Source organism: Dendropsophus ebraccatus, chromosome 14 (genome assembly GCF_027789765.1).
Source record: "Dendropsophus ebraccatus isolate aDenEbr1 chromosome 14, aDenEbr1.pat, whole genome shotgun sequence".
NCBI lineage: Eukaryota > Metazoa > Chordata > Amphibia > Anura > Hylidae > Dendropsophus > Dendropsophus ebraccatus.
The window spans coordinates 27,149,425-27,167,954 of NC_091467.1; the positions used below are offsets into that span (position 1 = coordinate 27,149,425).

General features: G+C 43.3%; 1 protein-coding gene across 2 annotated transcripts in view; it reads right to left on the reverse strand.

Moving 5' to 3' along the window:
• The window catches only part of LOC138771764 (trafficking kinesin-binding protein 1-like), a 50,206-nt gene extending 35,589 nt beyond the window's left edge, over positions 1-14,617 (reverse strand). Inside the window, exons 1-3 of one of the 2 annotated variants that reach the window (XM_069951744.1) lie at positions 14,482-14,615; positions 3,368-3,645; positions 680-874 (exon numbers count right to left, since the gene is read on the reverse strand). In XM_069951744.1, coding sequence (XP_069807845.1) covers positions 680-874; positions 3,368-3,645; positions 14,482-14,501 — 493 coding nt within the window. In that variant the 5' untranslated portion in view covers positions 14,502-14,615. Of the gene's footprint in view, positions 1-679; positions 875-3,367; positions 3,646-14,481 lie in introns of both variants that reach the window. The other variant, XM_069951746.1, reaches the window with a different exon arrangement.
• Positions 14,618-18,530: the final 3,913 nt, after the last annotated feature.

An 18,530-nucleotide genomic window follows, 5' to 3' on the forward strand; every position in this document is an offset into this window, starting at 1 on the left:
ACTGAACACAGCATCAAATCTACACCATCAAATCTGCTGCAGATCTGCTGAGGACCCTGTAGGTGTGAACGCACCCTAAGGGAAGCTTCACACGTATCGGATTCACAGTGGATTTCAGGCTGCGAGTTTGCGGAGAAATCCTCTGCGAATCCTGGTACTGTCACTTCAATAGAGTTACATACCCGCAGCAGAATTTAGTACGTAACCCAGTTCCTTTTACCCCCCACAGCCCACAGTATACATTACCTGCTCGGCGCTGCGGCTGCATGTAAGGCTCCCGGCTCCCATCGGTCCCACTCAGCCAATAAGTGCACAGGTAATGTATGCTGCGGGGGGTTAAAGGAACTGGGTTACATGAAAGTTCCACTGCGGGTATGTAACCCAATTGAAGTGACAGTACCAGGATTCTCAGCGGATTTCTCTGCAAACTCGCAGCCTAAAATCAGCAGTGAATCCGATTCGTGTGAAGCTACCCTAAAGGGGTATTCTCAGTTAAAATAACCTATCCCTTATCCACAGGATAGGGATGAGTGTCGGATCACAGGGGGTCTGACCACTAGGCCCCTGCAATGGGGCTCGAAGCATGCCACCACTGTATTCACTGTCTATGGTATTGCCAAGTACAATGAATCAGGGCCACGCAGTACGTCAAAAGATAACATGTTCATAGTGAACTTACGGAAATACTTTAAGGTTTCGTCTATCTGCTCAGGGGTGAGGCGCAGAGGCAAGTCTGCCGGGAGCAGAGGGGTGTGCAGCCAGTCATCGTGCTCATAGCCAAACATGGTGTCGGCCCGCAGGGTGTAGTGCGGGAGCTTCTCCTGCAGCAGGCTGATGATCTCCACCTCTGGGACGTCCCCACTGGTGCACACATCTGGAGACGGGAAAAGAAGGAGTTAATGAAGGATGCACTCTCACCCCCTATCACAACAGAGACTAAAAGAGGTTTTTTTTATAATTTGCAAACAAATTATGAAAAATTCTCTGCACTTTCCTATCTATTTGTCCAAGATTTTTGCTTGCTGTCAATGAACAGACACTGCCGATAATGGTACTGTAACTAATAGCCACCACCAATAGTGGTACTGTTACTAATAGGCACCACCAATAGTGGTACTGTTACTAATAGGCACCACCAATAGTGGTACTGTTACTAATAGGCACCACCAATAGTGGTACTGTTACTAATAGGCACCACCAATAGTGGTACTGTTACTAATGGGGCATCACCAATAGTGGTACTGTTACTAATAGGCACCACCAATAGTGGTACTGTTACTAATGGGCATCACCAATAGTGGTACTGTTACTAATGTGCACCACCAATAGTGGTACTGTTACTAATATGCACCACTAATAGTGGTACTGTTACTAATAGGCACCACCAAATACTATACTGTAGTAAAAATGGGCACCACAGATAATTATACTGTAATAAATGGGCATCATCAATAACTGTACTGTAATGAATGGGCACTACCGATAACTATACTATAATGAATGGGCACCCCAGATACAGTACCATTAATGGTGGTGCCCATTCATTATAGTATAATTATCTGTGGTGCCTATTCATTACAGTATAGTTATCTGTGGTGCCCATTTACTACAGTATAGTTACCTGTGGTGCCTATTTGTAACAGTACTATTATAGGTGTTGCCCATTCATTACAGTAACATTATTGGTGGTGCCTATTAAATACAGTACCATTAACAAATAGGCACCACCAATAATGGTACTGTAATGAATGGACAACACTGATAATGGTACTGTAACAAATAGGTATCACAGATAACTGTACTATAATGAATGGGCACCACCAATAACTGTACTGTAATGAGTGGGCACCACTAATAACTATACCATAGTGAATGGGCACCACTGATATCTGTATTAAAGTGAATTGGCAACCACTCATAATGGTACTGTAATGAATAGGCATCACCAATAACTGTACTGTAATGAATAGGCATCACCAATAACTGTACTGTAATGAATAGGCACCACAGATAACTATACTGCGTCATTTTGCCCTAATACGAATTGTCATTCGGAAGCTTGGAAAAACTCAACACCAGCAGTAGGAGCCGAATATAGCCCTGACAGAGGAGGATGACCCAGGGACTTCTTTACTATTAGGGGGTAGGGGCTCCCAATATTACCGTGCTGATAGGAGAAGAATTACGTCCTTTTGAGGTTTGCAAACAAACATTGTACAGTACATTATTATGACATTCAACTAGGTGCTATTACAGATGGTGGCAGCTAGGGGGCTAGAGAGATTTCAGGCACAACACTGCCCTCTGGTGTCCATCTGTGACATTGTCCCTGACAGAGAAAATTCCTTTACTGTGGCAACATATTAATACTATACAATACACAAATAGAAATATTCAACAGTGTTACCATGAAGAATTTATAATGATGGTCGCATACGTTTAATCATTTTTGCAGAAACAGATAAACCTAGCTGATATCCTTTAAGCTAAAAGCTTTCCGAATATGTTTGATTTAGGACATCTGAGCATTACAAGGAATATTCACTGATTTTAGCCCTCAGTGTGTAATGCTTTATTTCCCCTGTGGTGGCGCTGCAGGAGAACTCAACACATAATTACATATACATTATATGGAATTATAGATATGCAGTTGCTTATTGTACTTATACTTACATGTGTGAAAATGACTATGGGGAACCCAGCAGCTAGAGTTCAGTTTCCGTGCAGCACCCCCACAGGAAAATGCAAGTATCACACATTACCCAATAAAACCTATGTGTCATCTGTGTAATGAGTCACTAAAACGTAGCTCCTCTTCACTCGGCCTAATAAGGCTTCTGGACATGGGACTCTACTTGATCATAATGCTCTATAAAAAGCTATCTCCAAACTAGAAAACCCTGTTTAATACATATTCTTTTATATTACAGTATATGTTATAGCTATTACATAACAAAATTCCGTTTCCAAATATAAAAGAAGTGGGTAAGGGTAATTTAGATGACCCACAGTGGCCACTCTTAATCCTCGCAGAATACTAATTCATAGGGTCTGGATTCTGTGAGTGGACAGAGCAGAGGCCTATAGGAGGCCCATTAAATAGACGCAGTGACGGCCCATCGGGTACCTGACCAGTGTGGAAGATTGCCAGTCCGGGCCTGGCAGTGGGCCACTAATGTTATAAAAATTTAGATGGGGAGATGTAGGTAGTAAAGGTTAATCAGGCTCATCATGGTGCAATTTTATTATATATTAGATAAAGTGGAAATATTTCTTACAGTCTAATAACCAAACACTGCATAAACACCACCACAATGCCCTGTGGTCATGCGGCCCCAGACAGAGGCATAGTAAGGTGGCCATATACCTGTGATTGTAGAGGCGTCTTTGACATGGCGGCTGATTTCCGCTGACGCAGTGTGTTTGGTATCATTCTGGGCGGTTGGTTTGCTGTCAGGCACTTGGATATTGCAGGAGCTTGCTGGTGGGTATCTGGCAGCCTCCTCACAGAATTTGGAGGGGTCCAGCTTGGCAGGAGTCAACGGGAGATGCAAGCAGCCATGCACTGAAGATTTCAGGAACCCCTGGTCCGGTAGGCAAAACAAATAACCAGGCCTCTTCTGGGCCAGGCTACTGGAGATAGCCCTGTGTGGAGACAAACATTGTCAGGTCTACAGATGGGCTGATGACAGAGAGCAATAGCACTGTATTATACAGTCCCTGACAGAAGTTCTGTCGCTTATCCATGTTGTGGTAACCAAAGCTTATAACCTGACCTAAAATTCATCCATTGGTTTTAGAAATCACTCATATGAAAGATGAAACCCTCCCATATGAGTTTTTTGTAACGAAAATAAATTTGCATCAATGCTGAAATATTGATCAATTAATGAACACAGAAAGGTCAGATTCTGGCAAGACAAAAGTAGAGAAGAGCGAACCGGGTTCGGGTTCGAGTCGATCCGAACCCAAACTTTCGGCATTTGATTAGCTGGGGCTGCTGAACTTGGATAAAGCTCTAAGGTTGTCTGGAAAACATAGATACAGCCAATGACTATATCCATGTTTTCCACATAGCCTTAGGGCTTTATCCAACTTCAGCAGCCCCCGCTAATCAAATGCCGAAAGTTCGGGTTCGAATGGACTCGAGCATGCTCCAGGTTCGCTCATCTCTAGACAAAAGTTTTGTCGCCCACAGAAAGTAATGTGAAAATCAAACAAATAATTCACTTCAAATACAAGGATATGTTATAAAAAGAAAGCCAGCACCCCAGACCTTCACTTGAACTGCAACTTGAGCTCTGACAACATGCGAAAAATCCCCCCTGCAACCAAAGCCTGGATTATCAAGAGGCTGAAGACCGGATCCACTGCAGAGGTGGCTGGCACCTTTAATGTGTCTCAGCGTCAAGTACAAAGAATTAAAAAAAGATTTGAAGAGACTGGAGATGTTTTTGACAAGCCCAGGTCCGGCAGACCCCGCAAGACAACTGCTCAGGAGGAACGTTTTTTGGTTCGAGAATCAAAAGCCAGTCCCTCTTCCACTGAAGCAGAGCTCCAACATGCCTGGTCACCTCAAGTCCCTGTGTCAGCTAGAACAGTTTGTAGGGTTCTGTCTGGAAATGGCCTCCATGGAGGAATCAGTGCCCAGATGCCAGCACTAAAGGCAAGTAAAAAACCGCATGGCATTGGCCAAGGCCCACAGACTTCTAAACGGATGGACGCTGGAAAAGTGGCAGAAGGTGGATTTCTCAGATGAATTACTCCACAGCTGCTGCAAATACACCAGGAGACCTACTGGAGCCCGTATAGATCCAAGATACACCCAGAAAACAGTTACGTTTGATGGTGGCAAGATCATGGTCTGGGGTTACATTCAGTGTGGGGGTGTGTGAAACATTTGCAAGGTGAAAGGTAATAACAATAGCCTAAAATATCAAGAAGTATTAGCTACCTCTTACATTCCCATTCATAAAAGGGGTAACATTTTGCAGCAGGATGGTGCTCCATCTCAGCCATCCATCTCTACATCAAAGTTCCTCAAGGCAAAGAAGATCAAGGTGCTCCAGGACTGGCCAGCCCGGTCACCAGACATGAACGTCATGGAGCTCCAGGACTGGCCAACCCGGTCACCTCACCAGACATGAACTTCATGGAGCGCCAGGACTGTGCAGCCCGGTCACCAGACATGAACGTCATTGAGTAGGTTTGGGGTAGGATAAAAGAGGAAGCTTGGAAGACAAAACCAAAGAATCTTGATGACCTCTGAGAGGCATGGAAGACTGCATTCTCTGCTATTCCTGATGACTTCATCAATAAATGGTCTGAATCATTGTGGAAACGCATGAATGCCGTCCCTCAAGCTCATGGAAGTCGCACAAAATATTAAATATGGCTCTAATAGCAGCACAACTTCATTCACCAATGTTAGGAAACATAGCTTTGTATTTGAAGTGAATTATTTATTGATTTTCACATTACTTTCTGTGGGCGACAAAACTTTTGTCTTGCTAAAATCTGACCTGTGTTTATTAAGTGATCAGTATTTCAGCAGTGAAGCCAATTTATTTTCGTTAAAATGTTTCCGCAACATGGAGAAGCGACAGAACTTCTGTCAGGGACTGTATGTTCTACTATAATGACACAATAATTGTCAGTTGTTCTTAGACATTATAGTTAGTCTATTCTTTGCAGAACTACATTGCTGTTATTAGAACTTATCGGGTATTCCATTGAGAAGTATGGGAAATCTAGATGCTTTCCCAGAAACAGATATAAGAAATCAATTAAAAGAGTTTCTAACTGGGCAGAAGAGAACTGGCAAGACTGTGATCAATGTTTATAGCAGATCTTGGAAGATGTGCACTAAAGTCCAGGAATACTTTAAGATGCTACTGTATTACAGCATAAAAAAATGTAAAAAAACAAACAAAACAGCTAAAGCTTCTGTCCTTTCTTAAGATATGACCTCCATGTATATGGATATTTGGTAAGAGTCAGGTCTGCAGGAAGTTTCTGGCACAGTGGTAAAATTTTGCAGTGAAACCATTCTACCAGCAGATGGCAGCAAAGTAGCACTATTGCCAAGCTGGAAAAGCTCCTGATTACATTAGAAAAAGAGAGCATGCATCCTTGGCCTGTCTGAATGCTAGAAGTCATTATACTACGAAATAAGTAAAAAAAAAAGATTTATATTTTTACACACATACACGCACACAAAATAAATAAATAAATAAATAAATATATATATACAGTGGCACCTTGGTTTAAGAGTAACTTGGTTTAAGAGCGTTTTGGTTTAAGAGCTCACAGTTTTCCAAAATTGTGACTAGGTTTAGGAGCATTGCTTTGGTTTAAGAGCTCCCTGTACTGGGTGGGAGCGTGAGTTAGGGAGTGGCATGGTCTGTATAGCGGGGTCTACAGCTCTGTACTCTGACCCAGGAAGTCTCCCTCACCTTCCAAATCATGGCAGATCCACTTCAGGCTGGGGCTTGCATCCGGGGACAGGACTGTGTAGGTAATCTCTTCATAGCTGTAACCCCTGTCTCCTCGGACAGAGAGTGCTGCTATATTGTGCCCACATATTCCCATGCTGAACAAACACCCCTTCCCCATTGCGGTCATGTGACCTCTGACAGCTTTCCTGCTTCTCTATTCTAGCCCGTTGTACTACGCTACTGCATTATGGGGATCTGTAGTTCCACCCTGTATCTACAAACTGCTGCTGTGTTATCAGGGTTATGCAGTTACTATACATTATACATCACATGCTGATTGCTATACTGTACAGTAACTTATAATATCACATATTCTGCTGTTTATGAATGTTTGTTTCATCTGTTTTACATGTTATTCAGAATAATAAATCATTATTTTTGGGGTGTGGAACCAATTGTCTGCAATTCTATGATTTCTTATGGGAAAATGTGCTTTGGTTTAAGAGTGGATTTGGATTACAAGCACAGTCCCAGAACCAATTATGCTCATAATCCAAGGCACCACTGTGTGTGTATATATATATATATATATATATATTATATATATATACACACACGCACACAAAATAAATATATATATATATTCAGATTTTAGTTACCATAACAAAGAAAAAGACATGTTATGTGCAAAAATGAAGGCTAACAATAGCTGTGCAAAACCAACAGGGGCAAAGTGCAATGCTTAAGTATCACCCAATAGGGGGTAGTGACGGGTGGGGAGCAGTGGACCTCGACAAGGACCCTCCTGTTATCGGGTGATACTTAAGCATTGCACTTTGCCTCTGCTTGTTTAGCACAGCTATCGTTAGCCTTTGTTTTTGCACATCTTTTTGCCTTATACATTTCCGGATTCTAGTAGGGCAACTGCAATATTAAGTTTCGATCCAGGATTTGGTCCTCTGTATTGGGCATATCCGTGTGTCCTGGGCTTTTTTCCCCTTTGATTTTTAAAGGGCCCCCATGTCATGTGATTTTAGATGTTTTTATTATATTTGTCTCTGTGTTTGTTGTTGTTATTTGTGCCAGTTGTTGGTGTTTTTGCTGTGACAAAGGCCAACGGCCGAAACGTGTCTAGCGTGTGTATTTTCATTTTACTACATGTAATTTTACAGATTCAACTTTAATAAAGAACAAGTCTTTTATGGATTTCGTGCTCATTGCAGATTTTAGCTCCTAGATGCCACAACCAATAGTGACTACAGCATCAGATGATTATATACCAGTGGGGATCCCCTTTCACCTTTGACCACCTGGATGCTGTGATTACAGGGTACCAAGTTGTTGCAATGGCAGATCCTAGTAAAAACCCATAGGCCTGCCATTTTGGTAGCAGACAGTGCAAGACACGGCAGTGCATTATACAGCAGTGTATTTTACCAGTGACGAAAAGTATAGTTAAAAAAAAAACTAACTAACTAAAAAAATTCATCCAAAAATAACTTTTTTATTTTCATTGTTACACTCCATTATGTAATAGAATAAAGGAGTAAAGGGAACATAGATGACTTGGGCTGATGTCCACGATGTTGACCCCCCCAATCACCGTATTGTCACATGGATATACTTATCCTCAACTAACGATCAATTAACAATGAATTGATCTGCTTACAAAAGCTGGTCAACACTGGAGATGCATGGGGGGCTGTGTCTGGTGGGAGTGGGGTCAGAGGGCACTAGAAGCCTTCAACACAAGCAAGGACCCCCCTTTCCCCCCAGCCTGTTTACTGCTGTTTTATAGTTTATCCAGAGAACAAACACGAAGACAAAGAAGCGAAGCCTTCATCTCATCAACATCACTAACTATTGTCCTAGAAGGATGTAGCGGCCGTTTACCCAAGTAATCCTCAGATGAAAGACCTGGAGCCTGTAAAACTTCCTGATGGCTCCACCATGGGAGATAATGTTATTGTTACCCTAACTAACATCAATGACCCAGGATAAGGATAAACTCTTTTTTTTTTTTTTTTTTTTTAACATTTGCACCTAGGCTGAGCTTATAGCATGTTTAGTGACATAACATTTTTCGGCCAATCCACATAGTCTACTAGTGACTACATTTGATCTATTTCCTGAACGTATATCTTTCTTTTTCAGGTCTACTAGTTACTAGAACACAGTGTTTAAAGGGGTTATCCAGCGCTACAAAAACATGGCCACTTTTCCCCCTACTGTTGTCTCCAGTTCAGGTGTGGTTTGCAATTAAGCTTCATTAACTTCAATGGAACTGAGTTTCAAAACCCCGCCCAATCTGGAGACAACAGTAGGGGGAAAGTGGCAATGTTTTTCTAGCGCTGGATAACCCCTTTAACCCATTAACCAAGTCAATGCTGCAGGCACATATCCCAACATAGGCCAGTGACATAGAGCCCAAACAAAGCTCTAATCTTATATGGACAATGTCACTTTAACTTTGACACGTGAGGAGACCCCAGACCCCAACTGATTGGTAGAACGAGCCAGGAAAAGTGCACGCTAAGCATGTTCTGTCCCATTCTCTTTGCCATGAGACTGGCTCCTAATGTAAGTCTATGGGACTATCTTAGTCTCATTCTAGCAACTAGTTGGGGTCTGAACACTCAACACTATGTGAAACGTTTTTTTTTAATTTAACTGTAAGAATTTATTTGAAAACTGGGTGACAACCAATATGGCCACCTTTACTCAATTTTCTTACATTTGTAAGTGATCTATATCTTCATAGCTATGCAGCAATACATGCCCCACTGTGAAAAATACTAGAAAACCACCTCCGGTCCATGACAGGACCTGTCCAGAGAAGAAACATATCCCCATAGAAACCCCCCTTCTCCTGACAGTTCCTGACATGGACAGAGGTGGCAGCAGAGAGCACTGTGTCAGACTGGAAAGGATACACCTCTTCCTGCAGGACATATAGCAGCTGATACGTACTGGAGGGCTTAAAATTTTTAAATAGAAGCAAATTACAAATCTATATAACTTTCTGACATCAATTGATTTGAAAGAAAATAATTAGCTGGAGTTCCCCTTTAAGTAAACACAACAGCACAGATGGTGTCTAGGACTACAAAGAATCTAGTAATGAACCACTGTGATAGAGAAAATATTTGTCCCTGGGGGAAGTGATTCTCATCTAGGTGTCATAATGAAGCAAAACGGTGTCAGGTCACTCAGCACTGGCATGTAGGATTCCAGCATTTACTTTATATTGACCGTGAAAAAAGTGGACAGCTAGAAGGACTCTTTAGAAAAGAAGGATGTGTTTCATGTCTGTGGTCAGAGCAGTGACGACTTTCTCATGGATCTTCATGAGTATGGTAAGTCTATAACTCTTTGACACTGTGGATGATTCCTCATTTGAACAAAGTTTGCTTCCAGTTCTTTTCCTATATTGGACATGGAAAGATGTTCTGTTCTTCTTTGCACTGGCTTCACCACTCACAGCAGGTATTACATACCCTGTAGGAAGTTGTCACATGGGGAGAGGAAGTGTAGTCACACTTAGTAAGTCTTAGTCTGGTTCTCGTACAGAGAAGACGCAAGCCAGAAGGTCCCTAGAGCAGTCACATTGAACCCTGGCTTATGCCAGGTCCCCTGTTAGAGGACGAGTCCAGTGTAGTGTGAAGCAAGACAGTGGACAGAAACACATGGGAAGCACAGACACTTCTACACACTGAGAAGCAGCACTTCTACACACTATGCAGTGCCAAACACTCTCAGAGAGGACCAAGTCAGAGATCATCCCAGCCCACGCCGTGAACAGGTCTAAAGGTGCAGGAAGGTATCCTATAACAGAGGAACTGATCTGAAAAGAGCAAAGTTGCTAGAAGCCTACGTACTCTCTCTCGCAGCGCGGGTGTAATCAGAAAACTCTGACCACTCTGCTCAACCCAGGTAACAAGGTCTGGGGCTTGTGTCACCCTCATAGGACAGGTCATCCGACACTGGGGGGCAATAGGTGGTGCAAAGGCAAGAAGTCAAAACACGGGCACAAGTATTCTCTCTACTCTCAAGTCTACTTATTCTAATTCTAAAGTTCTGGCAGAGCACAGTACTACATTGGGTTGGGACTCTCACGACATCCTCCTCTTTACTTCTCAGCACTCAACCAAGCTAGCATGGCTATACTACCTCTCAAGCTCTCAGCACAAGTCTTGTCAGTCAAGTCTAAGGTCTATTGTCAAGCAAGAAGTCTATTGTGTATCACTGTATCAAGTATTCTTGAAGTAAAGAAGTTTATTTATGGTAACAGGACTCATGATTATTACTTAAACACTGACACAGTAATTGCACCTTCCTTGGGTCATCTCCCCTATCTGTGGGTGGAGGTACCAATAATCCGGGTGGGTCACAACTCCATTCAGGACCACCATGATAAGCACCCAAGAGACCTCCTCACAGTCCGGCAGGTCACTGACCACAGGGGAGGGTATAGCTCGCCACTCTAAAATAAAAGCAGGTGTGCCTCAATAGCTGTGTGCCCACCCAGCACTGGTGTCACGAGAGTACAACATCTGGCTGAGCTATACTTCAACCAACCACCACAGTAGTGGAGTCACACAGTACCACCTAGCAATTGACTGGTCAAGCCCCACAGCAGGGCACCACACTTGTGCCCCTTAGGGCAGTACAATGTCTGGAAAGTATCATATGTGATTTCATTCCATAGGCCTGAAGGTGGCCATGACCTTCAACAACGGTAAGGTTACAGTAACCTGTTCAAAGGGGAAGAGTAGCCAAGAGGTTGGCAAGTATTTTTCTATCATGCCTGACCTCTATATTCACTGGCATTGTCTGTTGTTGGAGTCTCGGGAGACTCTCAAGGCTGTATTCCAAGGGGCGATGCAGAGGACCCCGTTCCTGCCTGTTAAAAGACAACGATCAGCCAATATCATGCATGTCGGCTGATCTTTATCTTCTATTATGCAAGCCCTAGGCTTGTTTCTAGTTATCCTGGCCCAAGCAGATTAGGTTGTGGTCCTCTCTCCCTACTGCGCCTGAATAAAGCAAACCGCTGAAGTGGTGAGTGCCCATGCCTTTCTCTTAGTATATTGCATACCAAGTTTCTGTCTTTCTGCATTGGAGCACTCCTTGTATAATTGACTCATTCGCCATTGTCTGCTATTGCTGAGAGGTGATCGTGGTGCCGACTTCATTCTGTATTGCCTGCAGATTAGCTTGTGCCCTCTTTGGCAACAAGCACCTGGGTACATGATCGCAACTCCCACCCAGCTACGCAATTCTCAACAACTATTCCTGAGTTCAGAAACCTAACAGACATCTGTCTATCTATGGCTAGATTTTATTTTTTATGGTGGTTTAGCAAGGATTGACAATCGATAGCAAACATACTGGACAATAGGGTCATATGATATTGGTGGTGCATGTTTTATGACGACTTATATTTAACTGGTTAGATTTTCCTCTGACGTCTACAGTTAGTCTATATATAAGTCATCTCAACCCATGGGGACAGCATTTGTCAGATATCCCCACTAATCGTGATCTTGGGGGATCTTCTACAGCATAGTGTGTTCTGACCGGTATAAAATGAGCAGGAATTACAATGTTTCGACCCCCACTGGGGTCTTTGTCAAATATATACTTGACAAAGACACCAGTGGGGGTCGAAACGTGATATTTTCTGTAAGCCTGGCTTTTAATTAAAATTGAAATTCAGCATTGGCTGCTGTTGGATCTCCTTCTCTACAAGTTACGTGAGTCCTCCTGGGGATTCTGGGCTTTCCAGTGTGCATCCCTCCATCTCTAACTACCAGGGTCTATTGGTGCTGCTGACTCCATCTACCTCTCAGCAACCGGTGTGAAATTTGCGTCCTATGGACCATTGAGTGTTTATCAACCAAGGGGCTAATGTTATTTGCCTCCATTGTTTTAAAGGTATTGTAGTTGACCTGTCAGAGTTGACACTAGCTAGGCATTAAGCTATAAACATAAGCTATAACAATATTGATATAATGATAATACCATATCATTGCTATACTGATATAATGCTATAATAGCCAAACTGATATAATGAACACACACTATAGAATAATCATGGATACCTTCTTGCAGTGGTGTACATATCCATGTGTTCGTTCATTCTAGAACTACAGCCCAATGAACTCAGCTGCAATGCTAAAACTTATTGCCCAATACTCAAACCATACCTATAGGTAAAAATATAGTGGATATCTCACCTTTCCCCCTTGGGGATCCAAGAACACATGCACGCAGAGCCGAGCAGAGTATGCATGTATATTTGGGGATTAAGGATAGTCCCTGGCTGGATGAGTATTTATGGAGTCAGTCCCAAAGGATGATCAAACACATGAGACAGGCATGAATGGAAGGCTTCTCTCAACCACCAATATACATGCACACTAGGCTTGGCTGAGCGTACATGTGTTCTGAAGGGGGAGAAAGCCGCAGCCAGAGGTCTTTGACACTGATGTCCTATCTTTCTGTTCTGAAAGGAAATACATGTTGAACTCCAAACTTTCCAATCCCTCCTTTCCCCCCCACACGGAGGAGTCGGGAGGCCCCCATACACATAATACTAGAGCTATACAGCAGCTTTGCTGTGACACAGGAAGCATGGCTACAGATTGCTGTGTTGTGTTGCTGCCCTGCAACTAATAAAAAAGTGGCTATGTCCATCTTGGATGGACATTCACTTCCATTGGCAGCGAGCTTTGGCCGTGCAACCCTTTCTACGGGCAAAGTTGCTGTATAGCCCTAGTTTTACATGGTACATAGAAACATTCTGTTCTCTACAAAAAAAGTGCAAAAACTAGCACCACATCCTGACAATAACGTGAATGGCCACATCTACAGAATCCACCATGAGGGCCCTATTCCACCGGACGATTATCGCTCACATAATCGTTAACGATTAACTATCTCAAATGACCGCTATTGCAAAAGACCTGAAAACATTCACTCATTTCCATGGAACGATAATCGTTACTTACGATCGTATTTGCGATAGTTTTTTTCCGCTATTGCATTCGTATCTACTGCGAACGACCAAACGTCGTCTTATTCAATGCGAACGATTTGCAAACGTTTTGCGAACGAGCAACGATAAAAATAGGTCCAGGTCTTATAAAGTGATCAACGATTTCTCGTTCGGTCGTTAATGGTTAACTGCATTTCAACCGAACGATTATCGTTTAGATTCGAACGATTTAACGATAATCTGAACGATAATCGTCCGGTGGAATAGAGCCCTGAGGTAATAGCTCTAATTATTAACTTAGTGACTACCATGCAGAACGGGTCCCATACTAACTGCTTGCCCTGTCTCTAGATAAAGAGCTTAGCCGGCAAATATGGACTTTGCCCCCTATATGTTACAGGGGCTGTGCCCCCCCCACCCACCCCTTTCAACTTATGTCTGCCCATCCAGACACTATCACAGACTATCAATAATTTGGAAAATTCCACAAAAACACACAATCAAACATAAAGCAAACCCTAGAGAGCGCCCCCGGCAGTTACCTTTATAAACCAGGCATGTGTTCGAGGCTATGGGCATACTTTCCATTGATATAAAGACGTCACAGAAACCATGGGGGCACAGCCTGATGGGAGTAATTATTATCACTACGGAAAACGAGACTAATCTAATTATTCATGCTAGTGAGATAGATGGAAAAGTTTAGGGATGCGTTCACACGTTCAGGTTTTTATTTGCAATTATTGAACACAAAGCCAGGAATGGTTATGAAAAGAGAAGTCTCAGTCTTTTTTTATTTACACGTGTTCTATGGTTATGATCTGGCCCTGGTGTATATAATATAATATATATATATATATATATATATATATATATATATATATATATATATATATATATATATATATATGAACACACACGACCACCGGACCCACAAGTGTACTAAGTCCACCTACTTAAAAAAAAACTAGGTTAGTCCATGATATACTATAGAGGAACAGTCTGTTATACAAAAGAAGAATAAACGAAGAAACTCCTACTCACCTCACCAGCTTGTAATGCATCTCTATGGAAGGAGATGGCTTCTGCTGCAGGCACCCGAGGAGGCGGCTTTAGTTGCCCTTTACATTTTTGGCTTTGGCGTAGTAACAACCTGCACCTGAAGACTGCAGGCTGTGCCAGAGAGAATGTGAGGAGTAAAGAGCAGCCTGCTATACAAGAGACTGATGTGAGGAAGAGGAGGAGGAGCGCAGACTGAGCACACAATGGGGAGTCAACTCTCAAAGGATCATCCTATGTGTAACCAAGAGAATGTCACACTGCCCATACACCCTATAGTCTCCTCTGAGGGACTGGACACACGTGATTGTTTATATAGCTGATAGGTCCTTGTATTAGTACAGAGAGAGGGGTCCTATTAGGTAGAGCAACATAGACATTCTACTATCCTACTAATACACAGGTACCAGGAACCCCTAGAAGAACCGTCCTAATATACAAGTACAAGGACCCCCAATCCTCTCTTATACACAGGTACCAGGACCCCTAGTAGAACCGCCCTAATATACAGGTACAAGGACCCCCAATCCTCTCTTATACACAGGTACCAGGACCCCTAGTAGAACCGCCCTAATATACAGGTACAATGACCCCCAATCCTCTCCTTCTTATACGCAGGTACCAGGAACCATAGTGCAATCTCCCTTATATACAGGTACAATGACCCCCAATCCTCTCCTACTTATACACAGGTACCAGGACCCATAGTAGAACAGCACTAATATACAGGTACAATGACCCCCAATCTTCTCCTACTTATACACAGGTACCAGGACCCATAGTAGAACAGCACTAATATACAGGTACAATGACCCCCAATCCTCTCCTACTTATACACAGGTACCAGGACCCCTAGTAGAACAGCACTAATATACAGGTACAAGGACCCATAATCCTCTCTATTTCTTATCACAGGTACCAGGATTCCTAGTTGAACTGCCATAATACACAGGTACAACGACCCCAATCATCTCCTTCTTCTAATACAAAGGTATCGGAATTCCCACATTCCCTGCTCATGTGCAACCTTACAATATCAAGTCCCCTACTCCTTTCTCACTTTCCAATAAACAGGTACCAGAACTGCTACTCTTTACCTTCTACATATACATAGGTATCAGGACCCCCACTTCTCAATTACTACTAATATAGGGTACCAGGACCCTCACTCTTCCATTACTACTAATACAAGGTACCAGGACCCCCACTCCTCTATTACTATTACATAGGTACCAGACCCTCTACGCCTCCCATCATACTAATACATATGTACTAGAACCTCTACTCCCCAATTTCTCCTTATACACAGGTAAGAGAATGGGTCCTTACAAACTCTTAAAGGGGTACTCCAGAGGGAAAAAAAATGTTTTCAAATCATCTGGTGTCAGAAAGTTATACAGATTTGTAAATTACTTTGTTATAAAAATCTCAAGTCCTTCCGTTATCAGCTGCTGTATGTCCTGCAGGAAGTGGTCTAGTCTTTCCAGTCTGACACAGTGCTCTCTGCTGCCACCTCTGTCCGTGATAGCAACTGTCCAGAGCAGTGGCAAATCCCCATAGTTCCTGTCATGGACAGATGTGGCAGCAAATCACACTGGAAAGAATACAACAGGACACATGATCACTTTATACTAGTACTTATTGATTTTCATTCAGAATAATTTCAGTCACTCACTGACCCAATAGGACCACCTGGGGATAACACAATGACTCTTGTAACCACGAATAAGAGGGCTTTGCCACTACAGAATACCTTACGGGGATGAAAATCTCTGTCATCTCCTTTTAATATACCAACAGCACAAGATCACTCACCTCCTCGGCCTCCTCTGTCACCATCTTCTATCCCTGTGATAGGTAGAAGAATACATTCCTGACACGCTGCCCAGCATTTTCTATGATGTGCTCCTATTACACAGTCACTGAGAAAGGACACAGTGGAGAAGAGTATCAAGTGTGTGACTGGGGGAACGGATATTCACAGTACTAGGCAAACTATAAAGTGTAAGACTACAATGTTGGATAGTGGGATACACTAGGCTGTACAGAACAAGACCCACCATGGCCATAAGATCTGAGAGAGTGAAACACAGATTTAAGAAGACATTTACGAATACTGCAGAGAGTGAGATCCACCAATGTCGTAGACAGTGAGATCCACTAGCGTCGTAGAGAGGGATATCCACCAACGTCGTAGAGAGGGATATCCACCAACGTCGTAGAGAGGGATATCCACCAACGTCGTAGAGAGGGATATCCACCAACGTCTTAGAGAGGGATATCCACCAACGTCGTAGAGAGGGATATCCACCAACGTCGTAGAGAGGGAGAGCCACCAACATCATAGAGAGTGAGGTCCACCAACGTCATAGAGAGTGAGGTCCACCAACGTGGTAGAGAGGGAGATCCACCAACGTTGTAAAGGGGAATATCCACCAACATCGTAGAGAGGGAGATTCACCAACATCCTAGAGTGAGGTCCACCAACGTCGTAGAGAGGGAGATCCACCAATGTCGTAGAGACGAAGATCCACCAACATCATAGAGAGTGAGCTCCACCAACATCATAGAGAGTGAGATCCACCAAGGTTGTACAGAGTGAGATGCACCAACGTCATAGAGAGTGAGATCCACCAAGGTTGTACAGAGTGAGATGCACCAACGTCATAGAGAGTGAGATGCACCAACGTCGTAGAGAGTGATATGCACCAACGTCGTAGAGAGTGAGATGCACCAACGTCGTAGAGAGTGAGATGCACCAACCTTGTAGGTTGTACAGAGTGAGATGCACCAACGTCATAGAGAGTGAGATGCACCAACGTCGTAGAGAGTGAGATGCACCAACGTCGTAGAGAGTGATATGCACCAACGTCGTAGAGAGTGAGATGCACCAACGTCGTAGAGAGTGAGATGCACCAACCTTGTAGGTTGTACAGAGTGAGATGCACCAACGTCATAGAGAGTGAGATGCACCAACGTCGTAGAGAGTGAGATGCACCAACGTCGTAGAGAGTGATATGCACCAACGTCGTAGAGAGTGAGATGCACCAACGTCGTAGAGAGTGAGATGCACCAACCTTGTAGAGAGTGAGATGCACCAACGTCATAGAGAGTGAGATCCACCAATGTTGTTGAGAGTGAGATGCACCAACGTCATAGAGAGTGAGATGCACCAACCTTGTAGAGAGTGAGATGCACCAACGTCATAGAGAGTGAGATCCACCAATGTTGTAGAGAGTGAGATGCACCAACGTCGTAGAGAGTGAGATGCACCAACCTTGTAGAGAGTGAGATGCACCAACGTCATAGAGAGTGAGATCCACCAATGTTGTAGAGAGTGAGATGCACCAACGTCGTAGAGAGTGAGATCCACCAACGTTGTAGAGAGTGAGATCCACCAACGTTGTAGAGAGTGAGATCCACCAACGTTTTAGACAGTGAGATTCACCAACATTGTAGAGAATGAGATACGTTTTAAGATAACTGTTGCCAGAGCCTAAGGTTAATAACTGTTGGCTGACAGTTATCGCTACTGACTGATGTTTGGCTCAACCTAAGCTTCATGTGTTCTGCCACAGCCAGGCAGCCTTGGCGCCAGCTTATCCCTCCCTGAACAATGGAGTCAAACAATAAAAATCCAACACACCTGACCTTTCTCTCCACTGATATCATCTGTTGGTGGAGAGTTGGGAGTCTGCCATGCACCTCTTGGGTCTCCAGAGACTTCACAGACATATTATGTCAGTGGAGACAGGTGTAGAGTGTGATGGATTTTCACCGCCCAACACCTTTGTTCTCAGAAAGATAAACCAACACTACCCCTCCGCATAGAAAACACGGGAACGCATGTTCGTGTGTGGGGAGGATGGGATATATAACTGTCAGCCAAACTATCATGCTACTGACCATTATTGAATCTGTATGGCCACATTAAGACAGCTGAACCCGTTACAGGCAGACGGCTTGACTGACTTTAGACGTTATCTCTTCTGTCCTCCCCATGCACATGTTGAGGATAAATTATTGATAGATTT